This window comes from Molothrus ater, chromosome 17 (assembly GCF_012460135.2).
Source record: "Molothrus ater isolate BHLD 08-10-18 breed brown headed cowbird chromosome 17, BPBGC_Mater_1.1, whole genome shotgun sequence".
Taxonomy (NCBI): Eukaryota; Metazoa; Chordata; class Aves; order Passeriformes; family Icteridae; genus Molothrus; species Molothrus ater.
This window is the reverse complement of record NC_050494.2, coordinates 6,345,962-6,366,985: the sequence shown is the minus strand read 5'-3', so window position 1 is coordinate 6,366,985 and position 21,024 is coordinate 6,345,962. Positions and strand designations below refer to the sequence as shown.

General features: G+C 54.6%; 2 protein-coding genes across 3 annotated transcripts; both read left to right on the top strand.

Annotated features, from left to right (window-relative positions):
• Nucleotides 1-534: 534 nt before the first annotated feature.
• CCN5 (cellular communication network factor 5) lies at nucleotides 535-6,742 on the top strand. Of its 2 annotated transcripts, XM_036395651.2 has the most exons (5): nucleotides 535-620; nucleotides 2,919-3,135; nucleotides 3,981-4,235; nucleotides 4,819-5,012; nucleotides 5,517-5,625. In XM_036395651.2, the coding sequence occupies exons 1-5, from the start codon at nucleotides 561-563 to the stop codon at nucleotides 5,538-5,540; spliced, it is 750 nt and encodes a 249-aa protein (XP_036251544.1). In that variant the 5' UTR covers nucleotides 535-560; the 3' UTR covers nucleotides 5,541-5,625. The 2 variants fall into 2 exon arrangements, with proteins under 2 accessions (XP_036251544.1, XP_036251545.1); XM_036395652.2 differs by lacking the exon at nucleotides 4,819-5,012 and having other exon boundaries at nucleotides 5,517-6,742.
• Nucleotides 6,743-10,254: 3,512 nt separating this feature from the next.
• Nucleotides 10,255-12,833, top strand: LOC118694548 (P2Y purinoceptor 1-like). Its single transcript, XM_036395666.1, has one exon. The coding sequence runs from the start codon at nucleotides 10,543-10,545 to the stop codon at nucleotides 11,542-11,544; it is 1,002 nt and encodes a 333-aa protein (XP_036251559.1). The 5' UTR covers nucleotides 10,255-10,542; the 3' UTR covers nucleotides 11,545-12,833.
• The last annotated feature ends 8,191 nt before the right edge of the window (nucleotides 12,834-21,024 follow it).

Below are 21,024 nucleotides of genomic sequence, written 5' to 3'. Positions count from 1 at the left end.
ATCCATTTCCAGCTCCTTTGGGTGAGCCCTCTTCCACAGCCTGCCAAGGACTGGGTGCAGCATTAAATACAGGGGTGGATGCCCTGTTGCTGCCTGCTCCCACAGCAGCAACAGGTCCCAAACCCTCCAAATCCCAGGAGGAAGGTGCCAGCTCTGCCTGGCCAGACTTTGATCAGTAGGACAGGGTGTGAAGCTTCCCTGCCAGGCTAGGGGAAGGGAGCTGGATCACTCCAGCAGCCTGGCTCCTCAGCCTGCTCCCCAGGGACAGCACAGCATCCCTTCCCTTCACTCCTTGTCCCCATGGACAGCATATTCTCACCTTGAGAAGAGTGGAAATGGCAGCTGGAATGTGGGCTGGGAAAAAAAAAAAAAAAAAGGAAAAAAAAAGAAAATCTTGAGGCCTGTCCAAACCTACTCATGTTTATATTGGAGCCTGTGAGTGACATCAGAGCAGGGAGAGTATAAACACCAGCAGGACCTACCCTGGGCTTTAAAACCTGCGAACACTGCCTCCAAACTGCCTGGGGGGTGATGTGCTGCAGTGGCACAGGGAGAGCAGCATGAGCCTCCAGCTGGAGAAGCAGCTCCTCTTCCTCTCCCTGCTCTGCATTCTCTCCAAGGTAAGGCAGACGGGGCACCGGGGCAGCTTTAGCCGAGGAGCCCCCGGCTCTGGCAGCGTGGGCTGCAGGAGGGATGGGGTGCCACGGCCACTGAGCCCGGCAGCCAGGCTGTGCTGATGCAGGGGCCAGAGCTGTGCTCGGAGACGAGTTTGGGATGAAGCAGCGGGGTCCGAGCGTTCCTGGGCCCGAGGCTCGCTGTGAATCCCCGGGGCGCACAGGAATGCCAGCAATGCGCTGCGCTGCCCGCCGCCCCTGCCGCTCTCCGCGCTCGGTCCCCGCCAGGCAGCGAGCAGCAGCTGGGCGGCAGCGGCTCCTCCAGGCTCCTCCAGGCTCCTCCAGGCTCCTCCATCCCCGCCCAGGCTCCCGAGGCAGGGGCCAAGCCACGAGCACCAGCCCTGGCATTACTCAGCTCTCCCCACTTCTCGGAATGCTCACGCCAAGCCAGTGCCTCCAATGGGATTTGGGTTGTCATAGAGGTTTCATTAATTTTATTTTTTTCTCTTGGACTCTGTGTGAAAATATTTGCCTGTGCAGAGAACAGGAATGTTGAAAAATTTAGGGCATCTCAGCTCCAAGTTCTAATGGCTGCCTGAATCCCCAGGCAGGGATGTTGTGGCAATGTCGTGCCTATTTGACAATTTTCCCAGAGTTCAGACCTCTGACAGAAGCCACATTGTCATCTAAAGACAAGTAAATTACAAGAAGCAGGGAGAAATGGATTTATGGCTTGCCTAGGCTTTCTAAAACATTGATTTGTAATAACAACCTCCTGGAAGATGAAAAATGCCCTTGGCAAACTGTAACAGAGCAGTGATTCCTGCCCCAGGTGCTCACGAGTGCCTGGAGAATCACCAAGGGCCATCGTGCTGCCAGCCCAAACCTGGCCACCACAGCTGGTCCCTCAGTCCCTGCCACATTAATAATGCTGCTCACTGGCAGAACTAGGACAAGACCCAGATTACCCCATCCCAATCCATATTTTAACTCCAGTTATTGGCACTGACACGCCTGCAGCCCCATGGAAAGCGTCTGAACTGCTGCAAATGGGGAGCAGATAGAGCACCAGGAGCCACCCTCTCTGTCTGACTCATCATGTCAGAACTGGTGCCCCTGGGAGAAACGGAAAGAAAAAGAAAAATGGTATCTAAAACCTACATGGTCTGGCTGAGCTCATCGCTCTCCTGGCAGACTCAGCAGTCACACCAGTACCTGGACCAGGGCAGGGATGAATGTTTTGGTTGCAGGTTTGCTGTTCTGGCCCTGCATCCAGCAGCACGTGCATGGTGCTGAGCAGCAGGGCTGCCAGGGGGCTCTCATCACTGTCAGGCCAGCACTGGTGAAGGATTCACTCCCAAACTGCAGAGCCAGCTCTCGTGGCTTCGGGCTCTATATGCAATAGCTCTGTCACATGTGATGTGATGGGAGCTCAGGAGCTGCCTCAAAGAGCTGTTGGGGCCAGGGTGGTTGTGGAGCAGGATGAGCCAAGGGTATAAAATCCACCTGCCCAGGTGAATTCCTGTGGGCACCTCCCTGGCAGACAATTGGCTGAGCAGGCAAAGGACTGCAGTGCACAGCCCTGCCAAAGTGATCACTCAGTCCAGGCACGAGGGAAAACAGCTCCCAGTCCTTGAAACGTGTCTGTCTCTGGGCTCCTTGCCCAGTGGGCCAGGCCAGGTGAGGATGCTGCAGCCAGGGACAAGCAGAGGATGCAGCTGGACCAGTGAGGAGCGCAGCGAGCTCTGCCTGGCTTCAGATCCCCACTGCTGATGCAATGTCCTGTTTCCTGGCATGAATGAGGGCTCTTAAGGCTGTAAGGAGCGAGGTGCTGTGCACTCACCACGTGGATTCAGTCCCTGCAAAGCCACCCCTCCTGGGCTGGGCACAGCCTGCTGCCTTGGGGGCAGGCATGGGGGTGGGCTGCTTTACCTCCCTGCCTTCCTCTCTCCCACTGGGCTGCCTGGGGCTGCTGACCTCACTAAATAACCACCACTGCCTGGGATGTTCACCTTGTAGCTCCATCCTCCTGTGTGTTCAGAGCAGTGGCACATTAAAGCCCCCATCTTTCAGAGTGCTGAGCTTCTGAGCATCCTTGATTCTCCCTGGTCTTCCATAGCTGCCCTTCAGAGGGGACAGTAGCTTTGTAGCTTTCCAGGATGCTTTGAGATATTCCCATAGATTTGGAGCCTCCCTCCACCAAAAATCTGTCCCCATGGTTGAGACAAAGCTACCTGGCTGTCCCAGTGACAAAACAGCTGCTAGCCCAAAACCACCTGTATGGATTCAGCTTTGCCCCCACAGGTTTGTGCCCAGCTGTGCCGGAGGCCGTGCTACTGTCCCTGGGTGCCACCCCGCTGTCCCCGCGGCTCCCCCCTGGTCCTGGATGGGTGTGGCTGCTGCAAGGTCTGTGCCCGGCGCCTGGGAGAGCCCTGCGACTTCCTGCACGTCTGTGACCAGAGCCAGGGCCTCGTCTGTGACTACAGCTCAGCACCTGCGGGGACAGGAGGCACCTGCAACTGTGAGCACAGGGGTGCCCCCTTTCCCCGGGGGTACCCGCACAGTCCAGCCCAGCACACAGCCCCGCTCCAGCTCCAGCCATGGCCTCACATGGCTACAGGCACCCTGCAGCACCAGCAGGGGAGTGGGTGAGGCTAGGAGAGCAGCTTTCCTGAGGATGGTACATGCAGCTTGGCCGTAGGGCTGTGCCCCATCTCCTGCCGGCTCTTGTGCTGCTTTCTGGCTGAGAATTCAGGGTGGTTTCAGTGACAATGGACAGGGGGGTCCCAGGGGTGCCAAGGCTGGAGCCTGGGGGTCCTGCAGGGGAATCTCAGAGAAGCTTTTCCTAGCCTGGAAATCCTGAAGGCTGGGTCAGAGCCAAAGGGCAGGGGGGCTCTCACAGCTTGTGAGCTGTTGCTTTGAAAAAACAGAGATGAGGACAAAAGGCAGGGAAGGGAAGGGAAGGGAAGGGAAGGGAAGGGAAGGGAAGGGAAGGGAAGGGAAGGGAAGGGAAGGGAAGGGAAGGGAAGGGAAGGGAAGGGAAGGGAAGGGAAGGGAAGGGAAGGGAAGGGAAGGGAAGGGAAGGGAAGGGAAGGGAAGGGAAGGGAAGGGAAGGGAAGGGAAGGGAAGGGAAGGGAAGGGAAAGGAGACTGAGTGATGAACATGCTGCTGCACACCCATGTCTGTCCTGCACATTGCTTGGTCAATTCTGTGGCTCCCCACCTCAATCCCTTTGTTCAGCCCCCCAGATACCCCCAGCACTGCCCCTGCCATCCCCATCTCTCTGTCCCTCTGTCCCTCTGTCCCTCTGTCCCTCTGTCCCTCTGTCCCCCTGTCCCTCACGGGCTCCCTGGCTGTCTCTTGCAGTTGAGGATGATGAGGAGGGCTGCGAGGTGAACGGCCGGCTCTACCGAGACGGGGAAGTTTTCCAGCCCAGCTGCAGAATCCAGTGCCACTGCCTGGACGGGGGCTTCACCTGCGTCCCGCTGTGCCAGGAGGATGTGCGGCTGCCCAGCCCCGACTGCCCCTTCCCCCGGCGCGTGGAGATCCCAGGGAAGTGCTGCCCTGAGTGGATCTGCGAAGGTGCCCAGGAGCAGCCCCTGCCCCGGGATGCCAGGGCAGGTGAGATGCAGGGCAGCTCCAGGGAGGGGATGTGTGACCGTGTTCACAGGGGTTTTTGGTTGAGGGAAGAGATGAGGATCTGATTCCGTGTTTCAGAAGGCTTGATTTATTATTTTATGATATATATTACATTAAAACGATACTAAAAGAATAGAAGAAAAGATTTCATCAGAAGGCTAGCTAAGAATAGAATAGCAAGGAATGATAACAAAGGCTCTGTCTCGGACTCTCTGTCCGAGCCAGCTGGACTGTGATTGGCCATTAATTAGAAACATCTAACATGGACTAATCACAGATCTACCTGTTGCATTCCACAGCAGCAGATAATCATTGCTTACATTTTGTTCCTGAGACCTCTCAGCTTCTCAGGAGGAAAAATCCTGAGGAAAGGATTTTTCATAAAAGATGCCTGCGACAGGGATGCCCACGCAAATCTCTGGGCATGGCCCCTTCACCCCAGGCCGTGAAACGCCAGCAGGGGACACCTCCCAGGGCTCTCTGCCACGCAGGGCTTTGCCTGCAGCACCCCAGCGTGCACAGCACCTGCTTCCAACTCCCCTTTCCCCCGTGTCGTGTCTTGCAGCCCCCGGGGCGGTGTCCCCGCTGCTGTGGTCCCCCTGCCCGCCGTGGGGCACGGAGTGGAGCCCCTGCTCGGCCACCTGCGGGCTGGGCTTTGCCAGCCGCGTGTCCAACCAGAACCGCCTGTGCCGGCTGGAGACGCAGCGGCGGCTCTGCTCGGCCGGCCCCTGCCCGGCCCTGCCCGCAGCGCTGCCGGCGGTGAGTGAGGCTGGGGGAGCTGCTGCTGCTCCGGGGGGAACGCGGCTGATGACAAAGGGAAGGGCCAGCAACTGTTCTTACATGTGGGCCCCCGTCAGCCCTCCTCAGCCACGAGCTGAGCGTGTCTCAGGACACACGAGCCATCTCCTGAAACAGCCGATGGCCGGTGCTCACCAGAATGTTGGGGTCTCTGGATGTCTCAATCCAGGAGCACTGTGGATGCCACACAGGTGAGCTCGGCCTGCCCCTACGGCCAGAGATGGATTTGGAGCTCCTGCCTGGCTCACTGGGCACACACAGGAGGTGCTTCTGCCACCTCTTTATTAGCCTGGCACAACCCCAGTGTGGACACAGTGCTAATCTGCCTTTCTGGTGTGCAGGTGGCCCTTTCTGCCCCTTTCTTTCCCCCTGCACTGCAATGCTACATGCTCTTGCTCCCCAGCTGCAGGGGACACACCACCAGCCCTCTCCATCTCCCCACTGATACCCATTCTGCCTTTCCAGAGGGCAAGAGGAGGTCGTTTGTAGCTGTGCCCACCCCGGATTCACCCTGGAGCCAACGCCTCATCCTGGCAAAGAGTCTGGCACAAACCCATGGCACTGTGGTTATGGTGAAGATGGAGGTTGTTTCCACTGGGAAAACAGAGAAGAAATGATGGACTTTGGCTGCAAAGGAGGCTGGAAACAGAGAACAAGATCCCTGTGTCACCCATCACCTGCCTCCTCTGCACACCCCGCTGCCCCAGGCAGGGCTACTGGGCAGCATTCCGAGTTCCTTAGGCTGAATGAAATGGGAAGTGGGGAAATGCTGCTCCAAACATAAACCCACCCAAGAAACCAGGAATTGGTCCTTTCCTGGACCAGTGGGGCTTCTGAAGAGATGATGCTGCTTCTCTGCCACATCATGCAGCTCTGCTTTGCAGAGACTTCAGGAGAGACCATCTCCAGCACCTGGAAGCCAAAATCCCTGGAGGGAACCCTCATGCCCTGGCCCTCCAGGGAAGGAGCAGGTGACCCCACAAGTCACTGCCACACCAGGCTGAGCTGCTCAGCCATGCAGGAGCTCAGCCAGCCCATGGTACCCACCCTGCCTTCCCGGGCATGGGCAGGGTCCCCCTGATGGCAGCTCTAACTCACCTTCCCCTCATCCCTCCAGAATAAACACGAGCCTTCCCGCTCTGCCTGGCCTCCTCCTCTGGTGGTTTGGCAGGGCTTCGGCAAGCCAGGAGCTCAGACAGCAGCAGACAGACCGCCTGCCATCCAAGCACATTCCCCATGAGCCGGGGCCAAGGGAGAAGCAGGGAAAAGGGAAAACAAATCGCAAAGATGAGTCGGGGCCGTCTCCCGACGGGCTGGAGCTGCTCCAGCCATGCAGGAGTCGGCGCAGGAGAGCTGCTCGGCTGCTCTGGCTGTACTTTATCCCAGTAAAAAATGCTTCTGGGTGATGGAAAGTGAAACCCAAATGCCCTCTAACGGCCTCGCATAGATGTGCAGAGAGAACGTGCAGCCGGAAGGAGCTGTGGTTTGGGTGACGCGTCCAGGTGAGAGACGGACTTCTTAGATGGGTATTTCTGGAACTAAAAATAAAGATGTGCTCATCCAGGTGTGGAGCTTGTGTGTGCAGGGCGAGCCCAGCCCTGCTGCTCAGGGCCAGCTCGGTGGGTGCAGGAAAGTCCTGGCACAGGGTGGGACAGCTTGGAGGCACCTCAGTTCAGGCTGCTTAGAGTAAGAGAAGGAAAAAGAAAAAAAATGTGAATCAAAGCACTGAACACATTTTTACAATTTATTATATCTTGGGTTAAATCCTTCACTCTTACCCAGCCAGAAGCTCTGCTGATGGCACAGCCCTGGCCATAGCAGTGCCCAGGTCTCCAGTGTTGGGATGTGCAGGAGAGCAGGGCAGGGCATGGCACTGCTGCTGTGTCTGCAGCCACAGGCACAGCCCCTTCTCAGCTCCCAAAAATCAATGCCCAAACTCCCCTGTAGCTCATCCCTCCTGCTGCCAGGCCCACATTTCCTCCATTCCCCTGGGCTGGGATTTCCCCAGCATGGCGCAGCCACCATCAGCAGCTCACTGTGCTCCTGACCAGGGAAGGTCTGGGGCTGAAGGGACCAGAGCCTGAATGGCAGGGGGAGCTCCTCTCTCCAGCCCAAGGAAAAGGCCTCCCCTGCAGCAGCAGAAATGGCAGCAGGGCCAAGGCAACTCATTCATTCCCTCAGGCCCTGCAAGAACTGAAAAGAAAATGAAAGTCAAGGATGCGGCTCAGCCACCTCATGGGGGTAAAAAAAAAAGAGAAAGAAAAAAGGAAACCTCACTGCTCTTGCAGTAAAACACTGCCTACAAAGAGAATTATTTACTGCAATCATCTGGTGCTCAGCCTGAATACAAATCATTCATTCTGTTTGATGTGGGGCACATGGTGAACCTCCAGCACGCGGCAAATCGCAGAACAAACAGTTTGGGTTGGCTTTTTTAGTTCTCTGGTGGCCATGCCAAACAAGTGGTGACCCAAAGCCCATGTAGACTTCAAAACTACCACATTCCTCGACTGACATGGATAAAACACATTGTGGGTACTGAAAATCCTGGTTTTAAGCCAGTTCTTGTTCAAGCGTGTTGGGACTCGGCCACCAAGGCTGGATGAGCTGCCAGGGCTGTCACACACTCCCAGATCCTGCCTAGCCACCTCTGGGTGATGGTAAAAAATCAGAAGGTCACTTTTTAGGCAGCAACCTGCATTCTCATCTCAAACAAATGACTCAACACACCTCTGCTATAATTATCTTTCTTTTTACCCTGCAGAATGTCTCCCTGATTCACTAAGCATCTAAATAATGAATTAATGATTCCAAATAAATCAGAGTTATTTTTCCCTATGAATACAGGGAAATCAACTCTTGCAGTTTGATTGCTAATCTCACAATATTTCCCTCTAAAGCCCTGCTACCCTGGAAACGTGGTTATTTGAGGCTCTGACGCAGGGTCCTGGCTTTGCCTGCTCGTGTGGGGCAACAGAGGAATATTCCACCCCATCCACAAGTGATGTGTAAAGATAAAAATCCCCAAACTGAAAGAAAATTCACTCCTGTCCTCAAGGCACATCTGCACACAGCCCAGGATCTGCCAACCACACTCCTGAGCCAGTGATGAGCAGCAGAGCACAGCTCATATCTGTGCAAGCACACGCAGCAGCTGAAGGAAAACTGTCCTGCTGGATGAGTAAACAACATGCATCAGAATTGCTTTTCCCAGCCATTCTCATGATTGATGATTTTTAAAGCATAGAGTTGGGTGAGAGAGGGCTGGATGAGCCCCTTGTTAAAGTGAAACATTTTCAGAAACTGAGCACAGGAATGCAGTGCTCAACTGAAAAAAAAAAAAATCAAGTAGATCAAATGGGTTTTTTTATTTTTCCTGGAAACACATGATTCAGGTTCTGTGTTTGCAGGAGCTGTCTTGGCCCTGAGTTCTCATCCTGACATAAGCACTACTGTTGCCTGCCAGAGCCAGCAGCCAGAGGGGAGCATCCTCATGCAGGATGTTTGGGCAGAGCTGGCAGTAGCACCTGTTACTGTGAGTGAAACCATGGATCAAGTGAACACCTAAAACACACAGGAGGCAGGCACAAGAGAAAAGCTCTGTGCTTGTGCCTCCAAAGGGTCCAGGGAACAGGAGATGTGGAGGGCATGGGGCTCCCATTGCCATTCATGGACAGCACTCCCCATGCCCTGCCCTGCTCCTCTCTTCCCATGGCCGGAGGCACCAGCTCCAAGCTTTCATTCTCAGGACAGGGAAAATTTTGCCCTCATTGCTGAGAGCAGTTCATGACCCTTCCCATGCTCACAGAAGCCCTCCCAGCCAGCTGCTGTCTCTGCCTCAGTTTCCCCAAAGGTGGATGCTCTGGGACAAAGGGAACTGTTCCTCTCCTCTCGCTGCCCTTCCACAGCTCCATAAAGTTGCTCTGCAAGTGCCACCCCAAGCCCAGGCTGCAGGAGCAGCTGAAGTGCACAGAGACGAAGGGGGCAGCAGCAGGGCAGGACGGGGTCACTTCCCTGAGGGGTGCACGCCCATGGACCCCCCCCGCTGCTGTAACTCCAGCGGCACAGACCCACCAGAGCCTCTGCAAACCGCAGAAAAGCCATATCTTCACCACAAGGAAACAGCTTCCACGCTTCACCTTTTCGGCGGCACACCCATAACGGTGAGATTTTATTGCACCGGCAGGAAATAACACACGTTTCCCATCGCTTATCTGCTCCAGCAAGCACTTTCTGAAGTCAACAAGCACACTGGTACCTTCAACACTCAGCTAACCCCCACCTCATCTGCGTCTTGGGCCTGCCCACCGTGTACCCCAGCGTGGTCCAGCGGAGATGCTCGGCCGCTCCCGAGGAGGGATGGACGCGAGTCGGGATGGCTGGGCAGGACTCACCCTTCCTCCTCCTCCTCCTCCTCCCCACTGGCTGATGAGATACCAGCCCCCTCCCGCCCCTGCCCGTACTCAATTCCCGGAAAGCAAGCGGACGCGGTCTTTCCAGAGCCTAGCCTTTCACCTCAAGCCGTTTCCCCAAGGTCGAAATGGCTTATCAGGAAAAACCTCTGATTGCTTCCCCGTTAACTTCCGCGCCTGCAGATCCGAGCGACTTCTGGTCCCGTTTATGCTGCAGCAGCTGCTCAGCAATGCGATGAAGGCTGCTCTTCCTCGGGGTCTGATTTGGGGCTCGCTGCTTTTAGCCCTTGCCCCAGTTTGGCATTATCTGCGTATCTCCTGTGACAGGAAAGGAAAGGCACAGCCTATCTCACGTCCTCCCTGCACGGGTCTGGACGGCTGGAAGGACGAATGGGGAACGGGTTTTTGTGTTTGGGGAGGGAGATGGAAGTTGGCAGCAGGAGCAGCTGTAGGGAGGAGGCAGTTCTTGCACAGGGCTCAGTCTGCCTGTGCTGGGGGCAGCCTGGTGCATCTCTGCCTGCTGGCACTGCCCGCGGCACCGGCCATGGCAGCAGGAGCCCCATGGAACACTGCCAGTGTCCTCCTTACCTCTGCTCCTGTATTTCTGAGCCTCGCAGCCAGGAGAAAGGCTGTCAGCAATGGCAGTGAGGGAGGCTCATGGGGTGCAAGCTTCCATCCCCCGGTGTAGAAAACTGGGAGGTTTCTCCTGACCGCGAGTGGGACAGAACAGAAACAGGCTGAAAGCTTTGGCTCTCCTCCTCAGGCATCCCTCTGCCCCCCCTCTGCCTCCTGCTCCCTCCAGGCACCCCAAGCCAGCCGGGGGGCTGCGTGACCCCGGCTCGGAGCGGGCTGGGGGAGGCGCCGGGGGAGTGGCGGAAACCGCTCGGCTGAGGCTGCTCTCGGCGTACCCTCCCCGTTTCCCGGGGTAAGTCCGGCGCCCTGAAGCCCCAGGCTGGGCTCAGCCGGAGCGGAGAGGTGAGGGGAGCCTCAGCCTGTGCCGGAGGACACGGAGCTGCCGCGGCTCGGTGCCCACGAGCTCTGCCACCCTCTGTCACCCTGGCACGGCTGCCGCAGCCCCCATGGCCGCGGACGCTCTCTCCACGTGGCCCGGCAATGGCACTCGGGCTCCTTGCCCCGTGGATTCCGCCTTCGCCCATCGCTTCCTGCCCGCCGTGTACCTGACCGTGATCCCCCTGGGGCTGCTGGGCAACGGGCTGGGGCTGTGGCACCTCTGCACGGGGCCCCGCGATGGTGCTCGCCAGCCCCTCAGCCTGCTGGTGGGCAACCTGGGGCTGGCCGACCTGCTCTATGTCAGCACTCTGCCCTTCCTCGTCAGCTACTACCGCCAAGGCAGAGTGTGGATCTTCGGGCAGCCCTGGTGCCGCCTCACACGCAGCCTCTTCCACCTCAACCTCTACGCCAGCATCGGCTTCCTCAGCTGCATCAGCATCCACCGCTACCTGGGCATCGTGCACCCGCTGAAGGCGCGGGGCAGGTGCCGGGGTGCCACCTCCTCCGTGTGGCTCAGCGTGGCAGTGTGGCTCTGGGTCATCGCACAGATAGCTCCCGACCTCGCCTTCAGCAAGGCAGATGGCAACAGGACGCAGTGCCACGACACGACGGGACAGGAGAACCTGCACGTTTACTTGCCCTACACCTTTGCTGTCACCGTTACGGGGTTTGTCATCCCGTTCCTCATCATCATCGGCTGCTACTGCCACGTGGTGTTCGTGCTCTGCAGGAACGACAGCGTGGACGCCAGCCTCAGGAGGAGAAGCATCGGGCTGGTGATTCTCGTCATGGTTCTCTTTTCCATCTGCTTCCTCCCCTACCACATCTTCAGAAACCTCAACTTGTTTTTTCGCTGGCGGCCACAGGGGTCCTGCACACAGGCTTCAAAGGATATCTACGTTTCCTACCAGGTGACTCGGGGCCTGGCCAGCCTCAACAGTGCTCTCAACCCCCTGCTCTATGTGATTACCAGCAAAGACTGGAGGTCACGAGTGAGAAGCATGAGCCAAAGTGCCAGACAGTGTCTGAGGCCACCCTTCTGGAGCAAAACCTCTGACCAGGCAGCTTAGAAGAAGAGGAACGGCATTCTTTGTAAGGGGGAGGCTTCTAATGAGCTCTGAGGGTCCTGACACCCCCCTGCTTCTGCCACATCAGCTTGTGCTTGGCACCTCCCTGGGGGCAGCCCCCACCTTGACACCTGCTTTGCAGAGATGGTGACAGGAGCATCATGGGCTCTGTGCAAACAAGGGACAGGCAGGACTGTCAGCATCTCAGAGAAAACTGGGACCACATTTCAGAAGCAAAACTACTCAACCCGACTATTTTGCCTATGGAAAGAGATGATCACATTTGCTCCAGTCCACAGTGTTTCCCTTCAGCCTCTGCTGCAGCAGGCTGAGCTGGTTAACATCCCCTTGCTTTCCCGCTCCTCTGTGACTGAGGGATGCAGGGAGTGACACCTTGTCCCTCCACTGTATGCTCTCTACTCTACTGTACATGGGTTTGAGACAGCATTCCCTCTTTCACCTAAGGAGATGGCAAATTTTTGCAGCAGAGGAAGAGCTTTGGAAATGGAAATATTCATTTAAAAATGAGGTTTTAAGCACATTACTAAGCTGTGCCAGTTCCTGGGTGATTGAGCTGTTTCAGGATCTGTGGGATCCTCTACTGCCCACCTCCTTTGCAGAAGAAAAAGACATTTTTGGCATTACTCCTTCTCTTTTGGAAGAGCACATAGCAGAACTAACAAATGGGCATTTTAAAGTTTTTGGAGGCTATTTGTTGGGGTTTTATTTTGGAAGGTGAATGACTGCAGTAGGCTGAGCTCCTGCTTTCAGCAGGAAAATGCCAAGAGAGTTTGCAAATCTTCAGGTGGGTGCTTGCATCTTGCATCCAGCCTTGAGAGGGCATTAGATATGGCTTGTAAAAATTAGATGTGCAAATAAAAAGAGAAGCAGCACTGGCATGAAGGCTTGTGAAGGCAGGATGTGATGGTGATATCTATCATCACCAGGGGTGACAGATCTCTGCTGTTAAGGTCACAGAGGCTCCCAAGCAGTATTTTCGGTTTTGATCTCGGTGTTACCCACTACAACCAGCTCAACCACTTCAATTGAATAATGTGATTTGCAGCAGCAGCAGCTTTTGGAGGGCAGCTGAAGGAAGTGGACTGTGAGTTAAAATCAGCCCTTTCTGGGAAAGCACTGGCCAAGGGACGGATGTTGTGCTCTTTTCCTGACATTTATCTCTGTCAGCTGTTCCTCACCCAGACCCACCTTGGCTGGGCAGAGGAGGGAGCACAGCTGGCTTTCAGTGCAGTTAATATGTCTGCAGTGCAAATAAACACCTCATGCTTTCACTTGTGAGTTGTTTGGCTTCTTTTAAAGCTTTATGGGAGCTTAGGAGCCAGCTGGCCTGTGGGCTGGAGCAGGGGCCTGCCTGCTCAGGGAGTGGTGGTGATCTTCCCAGTGCTCTGCAGACAGAAAACTGCTGGGAGACTGCAGGCAGCCAGTGGGGAGTGATCTGTGACAGGCACACACTGAGGAATCTGCTCAGCACCACTCAGGGGTCCAGCAGAGCATGAAATGTCTAGCTCCCACCTCATCCAGAGGAAAACCAAAGATAATGCATAAATTCACCAATGACATCTTCTCTCTGTGTAGGAGGAAGATTGAGACATTAGGATCAGACCTGGTCCCTGCTCCTTGCACACATGCTCCAGATCTGGGCTTCTCCAGAGCTCTGAACTCTTCTCCTTTACTCAAAAAACACCCACGCCTCTGAAAGCTGTCCAGCTCTTCCATCTTCACACATGGATCCTGTCTAAGATGCTACAGCTCCCCCCTCAAAACCTCCCAGGGCTCTTTATCCTTGGAACCAGCGGGTGGGATTGTGCCTGGAGCAACCAGGGCAGCACCCAGCCTGTCCCAGGTCCCACCTGTGGCATGGAAAGAAATTTTGGGAGTGATTAAACTGGCATAGAAGGCAGGCAGCCATCATAATTGTTCTTCCCCTTCTGCCAACTCTCTGCCAGACATTGGCAGGGCCACACACAAGCATTTGCTGCTGGCAGGAAGGGGCCAGTGTCACTGGAGAAGCTGTGCCATGGTTACCTCCTGAATCATCACCCCTTTTTGGCTCCTGCCTTATGACCAGCTGAACATTCCCCTTTCCCTACCTTGGCTATCTGTTGCCAGACTCTGAAGATGTCTAAAAGCAAGTGAGAGGAATCCCACCTGCACTCTCTGCTCTTCCCACAGCCTTTCTGCTGCAGCAGCATGGAGCAACGGTCTGAAAGCTGAAAGCAGATTTTTAACTCCTTTATCAAGATTAGACCCAACCAATAAATCAAACGTGGTGGGAATTCTCCTCCTGACACTAATGGGATCAGGACCAAGCCTGGAAATTTGGCAGCATTTCTTGCTTCATTAAATAAACCACTCTTGGTTGAGGATATGTTGCAAACGCAGTCAAGGTTTGTTATGTTACAGATAACTTTTGAGCTGACAGCCCAGGGAAGCCAGTCAGGCAGAAATATCAGGCATACATACAGATGCACAGATGTACAGCCACTTTTTTCCTCCAAAATGCAGAACTGGGGATTTTTTTGGCATGCAAAACACTCTACAAGAAGAAAATATTGCTATCAGCAACATCTAAATGCATAGAACTCAACTCTGATTAATTCTTTATTTCATTTTGCACACATTAGCTAAAATCTGGCTCTGACTCAGTTCAGGGGTGTTGGTATGTCCAGTGGAGCCCTGACTGCTGAACAAGTGTGGGTTGGCTGCCCTGTGGGCTCATGCCTTTGTGTCAGAGACTTCCACAGCCTGGGAGAGGGGAGCTGCTGCACACAGGGCTGGGGGTGCTGGGAACATTTCTGTGGCACTGGGATGATGCACAGGTCCCTGTTGGACAAACAGGCCATGGCCATAACATGAGAGCCCTCAGGCCCAGAGCATGTGTGAAGCTGGAGGAGAAGCAGCCAGAGCAGGAGGCTCCCACAGGATTTGGCTCCCCATTGCTCCAGGCACTCAGCAGAAGGACTTTGGTGGAGCATCTTTTGCAGCGTGGTGGGAGGCTGCAGTGTGCACACAAAAAAGGGATGAGTCACTCAGGTCACTGATGAAAGGTCACAGCATCCTCAGATTCTGTGAGAGCCATTTATTTCTTCAGCAAAACAATTTCATTGCTAAAGTACCTTTGGCTGCAGTGACAACAGACCTGACAGGTTATCTTATTTACAAAGGGTATCGATCATACTGGGAAGGAATAGTAGATGCAATTATCCAGGTGAGCTGAGGAAAATGGTAAATATACCTGTCACTGGGGTGCAATTGGTGAATATTTCAATAAAAGAGAAAAAGCTGAGTCTTTGTCTACACTACACGGAGTGCTCTGGCATCCGAGGGACCAACAGCTTGTGCAGAAGAGAGCAAATCACAGAAATAGAACAACACTTAGCATGCCTGTGTGAAGCCATCAGTCCAACGCCCCTCCTGCGGTGCCTGCAGTTATAAATAGGCGATGGATGCCGTGCTGCGCGGACCGGGGCAGCGGGAGGGCAGGAGCGCACGGCGGCTCCGGCCGCGGCGCCGCTCCCATTTGTATGTGCGCTGCACAGCGACTGCGGCTGCACCCTGCGGGCACCGATCTGTCCTCGAGGACTCGCCCAGCCCAGGTTTAAAAGAGTTGTGGCATTTTTTACGCCGTTCCTTTAAATATCCCCCCCGCCGCAAGAGATCCTTGCCCCGGATCGCTGCTCGAGGCGGGCGCCAGCACAGGAGCGGGGCAGAGAGAAAGCCCCGGGAGATGCTCAGCGCACCACGACCTGTGCTGCCTCCTCAGCATCCTGGGAGGAAGCTATCATTTGAATTTTGCCCAACACCTCCGTTCTGTCATGAACAGGAGAGGTTCAGATCCGATCTGGCTCCCTGAAGAGCCCTTCGTGCCAACGCACAGCCCAACCAGCGTGAAATTCTTCTGCTTGTTTGGGCTTATGGGCAAAAAGTTTACCCTAAGGAGCATCAGAGAGCTCCCAGGCTTTCCAAAGGCACCACAGCTCCTCCTTGGAGAGGCTGCTTCCGTGCTGTGCTCAGGACATCCAAGGACAGGAGACAGATTAACTCTGTCCTGGCTGCCTTTGCTCAGGTGTGGAGGTGCAGAGGTGCACCTCTGTGCCCAGCAGAGGTGGGGAGAACCACCCAGCACAGCTCCCAGGCTGCTCCTACCAGCACAGCCCACCCTGCAGAACCTCTGTGACTCCAGGCAGTGGAGATACAGTCCCATGGCAATGGGGAGCTGCTGGCACAAAGGAGAGCTCAGGGGCAGTTCACTGGTGGGGCTGCCAAGAGCCAGGAATTCTCACTGAATAAAGTGTTACTTGGTTTGGAGGCACAAACCCCCCTTTGAAAGTGTGTAGTGCTGGCCACACAGTGCCATGCTGAGAGCCCAGAGGAAATGGGGATGCAGCTCCTTTGGGATGCAGCTCATCCATGAGCCTGGGGCTATCCAAGACCCTAGCAGGTCTGCACTTCCCATCATGAGATGCTGCAGCTTCCTCAGGGATGTTGGAAGAAAGAAACTTACTGTCTGCAAAGCTGAACCAACAGATCCATTCCTCGAGCCACTATCCCACTGCACTGAGCTGGGATGTGGGGAAAGCTCTGGCAGGGTGCCCCAGGGCAGACACCAGCAGCACAAGGGCCACAGTGAGGCAGAGGGGCTTCACGAAGTGAAACTTTATTTTCCTTTTCAGTGGGGCATTTAGAAGCAGAGGACAGCTCATGGACAAAGCAGCAGACTCAGCTGGGAGCACAGGACACATCCTCTCCCAAAGGCATAGCACATGATGGGTGCTGGACTTGCAGCCACTCCTGCCAATCCCAGCCCAGGGAAGGTTCTCCTTGACTCCATAAAGGGGGCTCTTCACACGTGGTTCTCAAGCCAGAAACCCCCAAAAGGCCTTGCCCTGAGCCTGTGCCTGTGTGGAGATGCCCAAGGGATACCCAGAGCGTCACCTCCTGTCACTGCCTCAGCTCCTGCCTCAAGAGACACACAAAGCACCTAAAAGTCAGTTAAATGTCTCAGATCACTGAAAAGCTTCTGGTTTATTTCTCCATTTACCTCAGGTGGTTTGCCTGCCTCCAAAAAAGCCTATTGTTAATTTAATTCCCTCTAACAGATTCATGGCAGATCTGGTGTCCCAGTGCCTGGAACAGCTGTGATTCCTGTGCCACCATTTGCTCTGTTCCCAGGGACACCACACAGCCCCTGAGCATGGCTGGAAAGAAAGGGCCAGGGCTGGAGCAGGGGACAAGCCGCTGGGCCAAGCAAACACAGGGATGTTTTTGCATTTGCAATGCAGAGAGGATCTGTCTTATCTCCCCAATTAGTCCTTCCAGAGAAAAGCCTGGAGAGAAAGAGCTGGAAACTCTTTGTATATAAACAAGACTTAGTGAAATCTGCAGTTTTAAGGTGGAGGAAGAAACAAGTCACTAAAACGATGCTTACACTGCAAGAGAAAACAGATATTTCATTTTGTTCTTTCATTCCCCACTGGGAACCTGCTGTGCTGTCAGGCATGGGCAGCAGGAACATTTTCACAGAGCATTTACAGCTCCCTTGGCTGGGAAATCGCTTGTGGCCCCAAACCCAGAGTTGTTCTGGCCACTGGAGTGTGGGACCAGCCATGGAGCATCGCTAGCAGGGGAAGAAAAATTAACCTGGGAGGAATCAAACCCTGCATTGAAATAAGCTGGTGCCTGTCTGGGAAGCTCAATCAGCCTCTCAGCACCGGTTCTTCAGAGAAAAACAGGAAAGGACATCTTGAGTTTTACTAATAAGTGCACTTTTCTCCAGTTGAAGTCGTGGGGCAGCAGGTTATTTTTAGCATCGAAAGGAGCCATTTGCTGTAAACTGTCTGCCCAGGAAGCGGAGCTCCGGGGGCCGCAGCCCCACACGGCCCCTCACGGCCCCACACGGCCCCGCACGGCCCTGCACGACCCCGCACGGCCCCACAAGGCCCCGCATGGCACCACAAGGCCCCGCACGGCCCCGCACGGCCCCACACGACCCCGCACGGCCCCACAAGGCCCCGCACAGCCCCGCACGGCCCCACACGACCCCGCACGGCACCACAAGGCCCCGCACGGCCCCGCACGGCCCCGCATGGCACTCTTCACTCTCTTACCCCTTTTACTCCCTTACTCTCTCACCCTTTCATCCTCTCTACCCCTCTCTTCTCTCAGCCCTGCTCTGAACTGTGGCTGGCAGCTCCCAGCAGGGCCCTTTGCAATAAACCACAAGTTCCAGACCTGGCTGCAGAGATCTCTCGTCTCTGTCCATCCCCACCATCCTACCCCCTGAGGCTCCTACACCCATCCCTCCCCCTGGGGTGTCCCACAGGATCCCTGCAGCTCTCCAGGACCTTTCCAATCCCTGCAGAGCCGTGCTACCATTCCTCCTAGGACGGGGCAAAGCTGTCACTGGGGAACCCTTCAGAAGAAGCTCACATATTTGTAATTCCTTCCCAGAGCCTTTTTCCCCCCTAGCTCTGACCTTGCTGGCAGTGCCACAGGCTGTGATGCAGGGCAGTCATTTATAGCACCATGATGCTGCTGGGAGCAGAGGCATGCCCGAGCTCAGGCCCTGCTCTCCCTGGAGCCATGTTCCTACAGTGAGGCTGTGCTGGGGGCCACGGCAGCTCAGTTCCAGACTCACCTCGCCCAGAAGCAGGACCCTTCTCCAGACACACTCCCAAAGCCTCTCTCCTTCATCCCAGGGATCCAGGGTCTCCTGGCAGTAACCAATCCACTCTGACACCAGCAGCAGCACCACAGAACCCCCCAGCCCCAAAACCCAATCCTGACTGGCCAACAGCTTTGATTTAACAGGCTCTCAGCAAATATTTCCACCGATTTTTAAGTAGAGGCATTATGATTTTATCTTATTATTTTATAATTAAAGCCAAGATCCTCAAACAAAATAAATGAACCAGCTAAAGCATCCAAGATCAAGAACTTGCTAAAGCAGAGCAGCACCTTTCCCATTTGGTTGTGGTCCAGGCGCTTTATGGCAGGTACTTTGTGCCTGGCTGATGTTCAGCTGACAGCTTTCCAAGCATATAAAAAACTTATTAGGCTGAAAATAGAGTTTGTGACCATCAACTCTCAAGAGTACTGTCAGCATTTCCAGCCCAGGTCTGCTTTGTGTACAAGCACTGGCAGATCAGGCTGCTGGGAGGAGCAGGGTGGGAGGATGGGGCTGTGTGTCCCCTCACAGAACCCATTTTGGGTGGGAAGAGTAGTTGGGAAAGGCTTCCCAATGAGTTCTGGGCTATTAGGAGGTGGCATGATGAGCTTTAGCATGGTTGGTACTGGGTAAGGTGGTTGAAGACATTCACAGGTGGAACTGTGTCCAGCTGCTCTGGGGTTGGAAACCTGGAAGTCACATCCATGGGAGAGCACATGGAGGCAATCTGCATTTACAACCAGTTTATATCCAATGCTCCATTAGTTCCCTTGCTGAGCTTCCACATCACAATGCAGAGCAAAGTGCCTGCAGCCATCCAAGCTACAAAGAGCCCAGGAAGGAGGCAGCAGGAATTCTCAGAGCCCAGGGAAAGCTGTGAGCTTCCTGAGCCTGCAGTAACTCTGAGCATGGCCAAAGGACAGCTCCAAGGCAGCTCCAGCATGCAGGAGGATGTTTTACAGGATGATTTGTGGAGTCATGGGACAGAAGCAAACACTCCATCCAGCCTGGATCCAATCAGGGTGCTGTGTCTGCAGAGGAAGGCATTGCCATGGCCCTGCATGCAGAGAGGAGGGATCTCTCCCTGTGCCCAGCTCATGCCTGGCTGGGGGCAGCCCAGCAGAGCCTGGAGTCTGCTATGGCTTAAGGACACACCTGGGCAGCTGCAGCTGGTTGTTATTCATACCTTGATACATAATACTTTCTGGAAACTAACTAATCCATTGCTTTAGAAATACCCTGTGGCTTTGCCAGGCTATCTATAATCTAAGTATTAATGGCATTAAAGCTAGAATAGCTGATGCTTTTGCTAAAGCAAACAAAAACATCAATTTGGTGAGTTTAAAAATAACCAAAAGAAGCAGAGTACATCAGGATGCTCCCCAAGCCCTCAGAGAGCTGGAGCACTTTGCAGCTGAAACCAGGGAAGGGGCTGACACCTGGTGAGATCTGGGATTGACCCAAGCAGACCCACACAACTGGTCCCTGTTTAGTGCTTTTCATCTGAGACTCCTAAGCAGCTTTGCTTATTTCAATCCATTAGAACTAGAAAAGCTTTTTAATAAACTCCCTGCCAGCCTGGAATTAGTAGATGTGGGCCAATTAGACACATTAATTAGGCACTGGTTTAAACACAGATGAGGTTTGACTTTGTTTACCAGCCTCAGAGGAAGCAGCTTCTCAAAGTTCACCTCCAAAGGATTGGGAAAAAGGCACATTCACTCCCAGTCACAAGCACCTCCCCACACAAACACAGCTCTTGGACTTAGGCTTTATTTTCAGAGCTCCTGCTTTTTCTTTGCCTCCCCATGCAATAAAAATGAGACATTTAATCTCATAATGCAACTTCTCGCTGAAAATCAATGATAAAGTACATTATCTTGCCTGCCCTGAACCCACGGCTCCAGCTTGACCTTCCTCAAGCAGAGTGAAGTCCTGGGAAACACAAAGGATGAACTTCTGGTTTCCCATCAGGAAAGTGTGAAGCTTTCCTGTGTCTCAGGAGAACAGGACAGGATGGCCCTCCTCAGCAGCCATCTGACACAGTTTGGTGTCACCCATCCCTGTGATCACAGGCAGGAAAATGCAGTGTGTGAGCAGTGAGAGGCAGAGCAGGCTGAATCCAGCCTGAATTTTGAAGCCTCCAGTCCCACTCCAAACACAGTCCTGGCTTGTTACTGGGGGGTTCTCATTAGGAGATGGATCCTGCTACCTTTTCTCCTGCTGAGCAGCATTTATTCTACAGGGGCCTCTGACCTGCAAGAGGTCAAAGCAAGCCCCAAAAGGAGAAATCAGTGACATCCCAATGTTTATAGCTCCCAGGGCAGCAGGGAAAGGCCATGATGAGGGAAGACCCATGTCCCAAGACACTGCAAGGTAAAGATTTCTCCTGGGCCAGGAGAAGACCTTGAAGCTAGCCAAGGTCAGCCCACCACAAGCCACAGAGAGGACAGGGCTAGCAGAAGGGAGCACCGAGAGCTGCTCATACTGTGGCAACAGAGGTGCTGCTCCTGTCCCCAGTGTCCCCAGCCCCACAGAGGGGGAAATGCCACCCACAGACCCCTCTCTGTGTAGGCAGCACCTTGGGAAAGCCATGCTGGACCATCTCTGCCCAAGCACTGCTGGGTCTCATCACAAACACAGGTTTGGAAACAAACTGTGCAGGATTTAATTGATGATCAGCTGAGATTGATGCTGCTCCTAAAGAAACTGGGCAAGCACCTTGTGCCTATTGTCACCCACCCAGTGGAGAGCATCTCCCAGGGGTTTCCAGGCTGTAACCTACAATGGCATGT

Bases quoted from the DNA above. Each gene is read 5' to 3' on its own strand.
- CCN5 (XM_036395651.2), top strand. From the start codon at position 561: ATGAGCCTCCAGCTGGAGAAGCAGCTCCTCTTCCTCTCCCTGCTCTGC. The intron at 3,136-3,980 runs GTGAGCACAGGG...TGTCTCTTGCAG, and splicing joins GACAGGAGGCACCTGCAACT to TTGAGGATGATGAGGAGGGC. The intron at 4,236-4,818 runs GTGAGATGCAGG...CGTGTCTTGCAG, and splicing joins GCCCCGGGATGCCAGGGCAG to CCCCCGGGGCGGTGTCCCCG.
- LOC118694548 (XM_036395666.1), top strand. From the start codon at position 10,543: ATGGCCGCGGACGCTCTCTCCACGTGGCCCGGCAATGGCACTCGGGCT.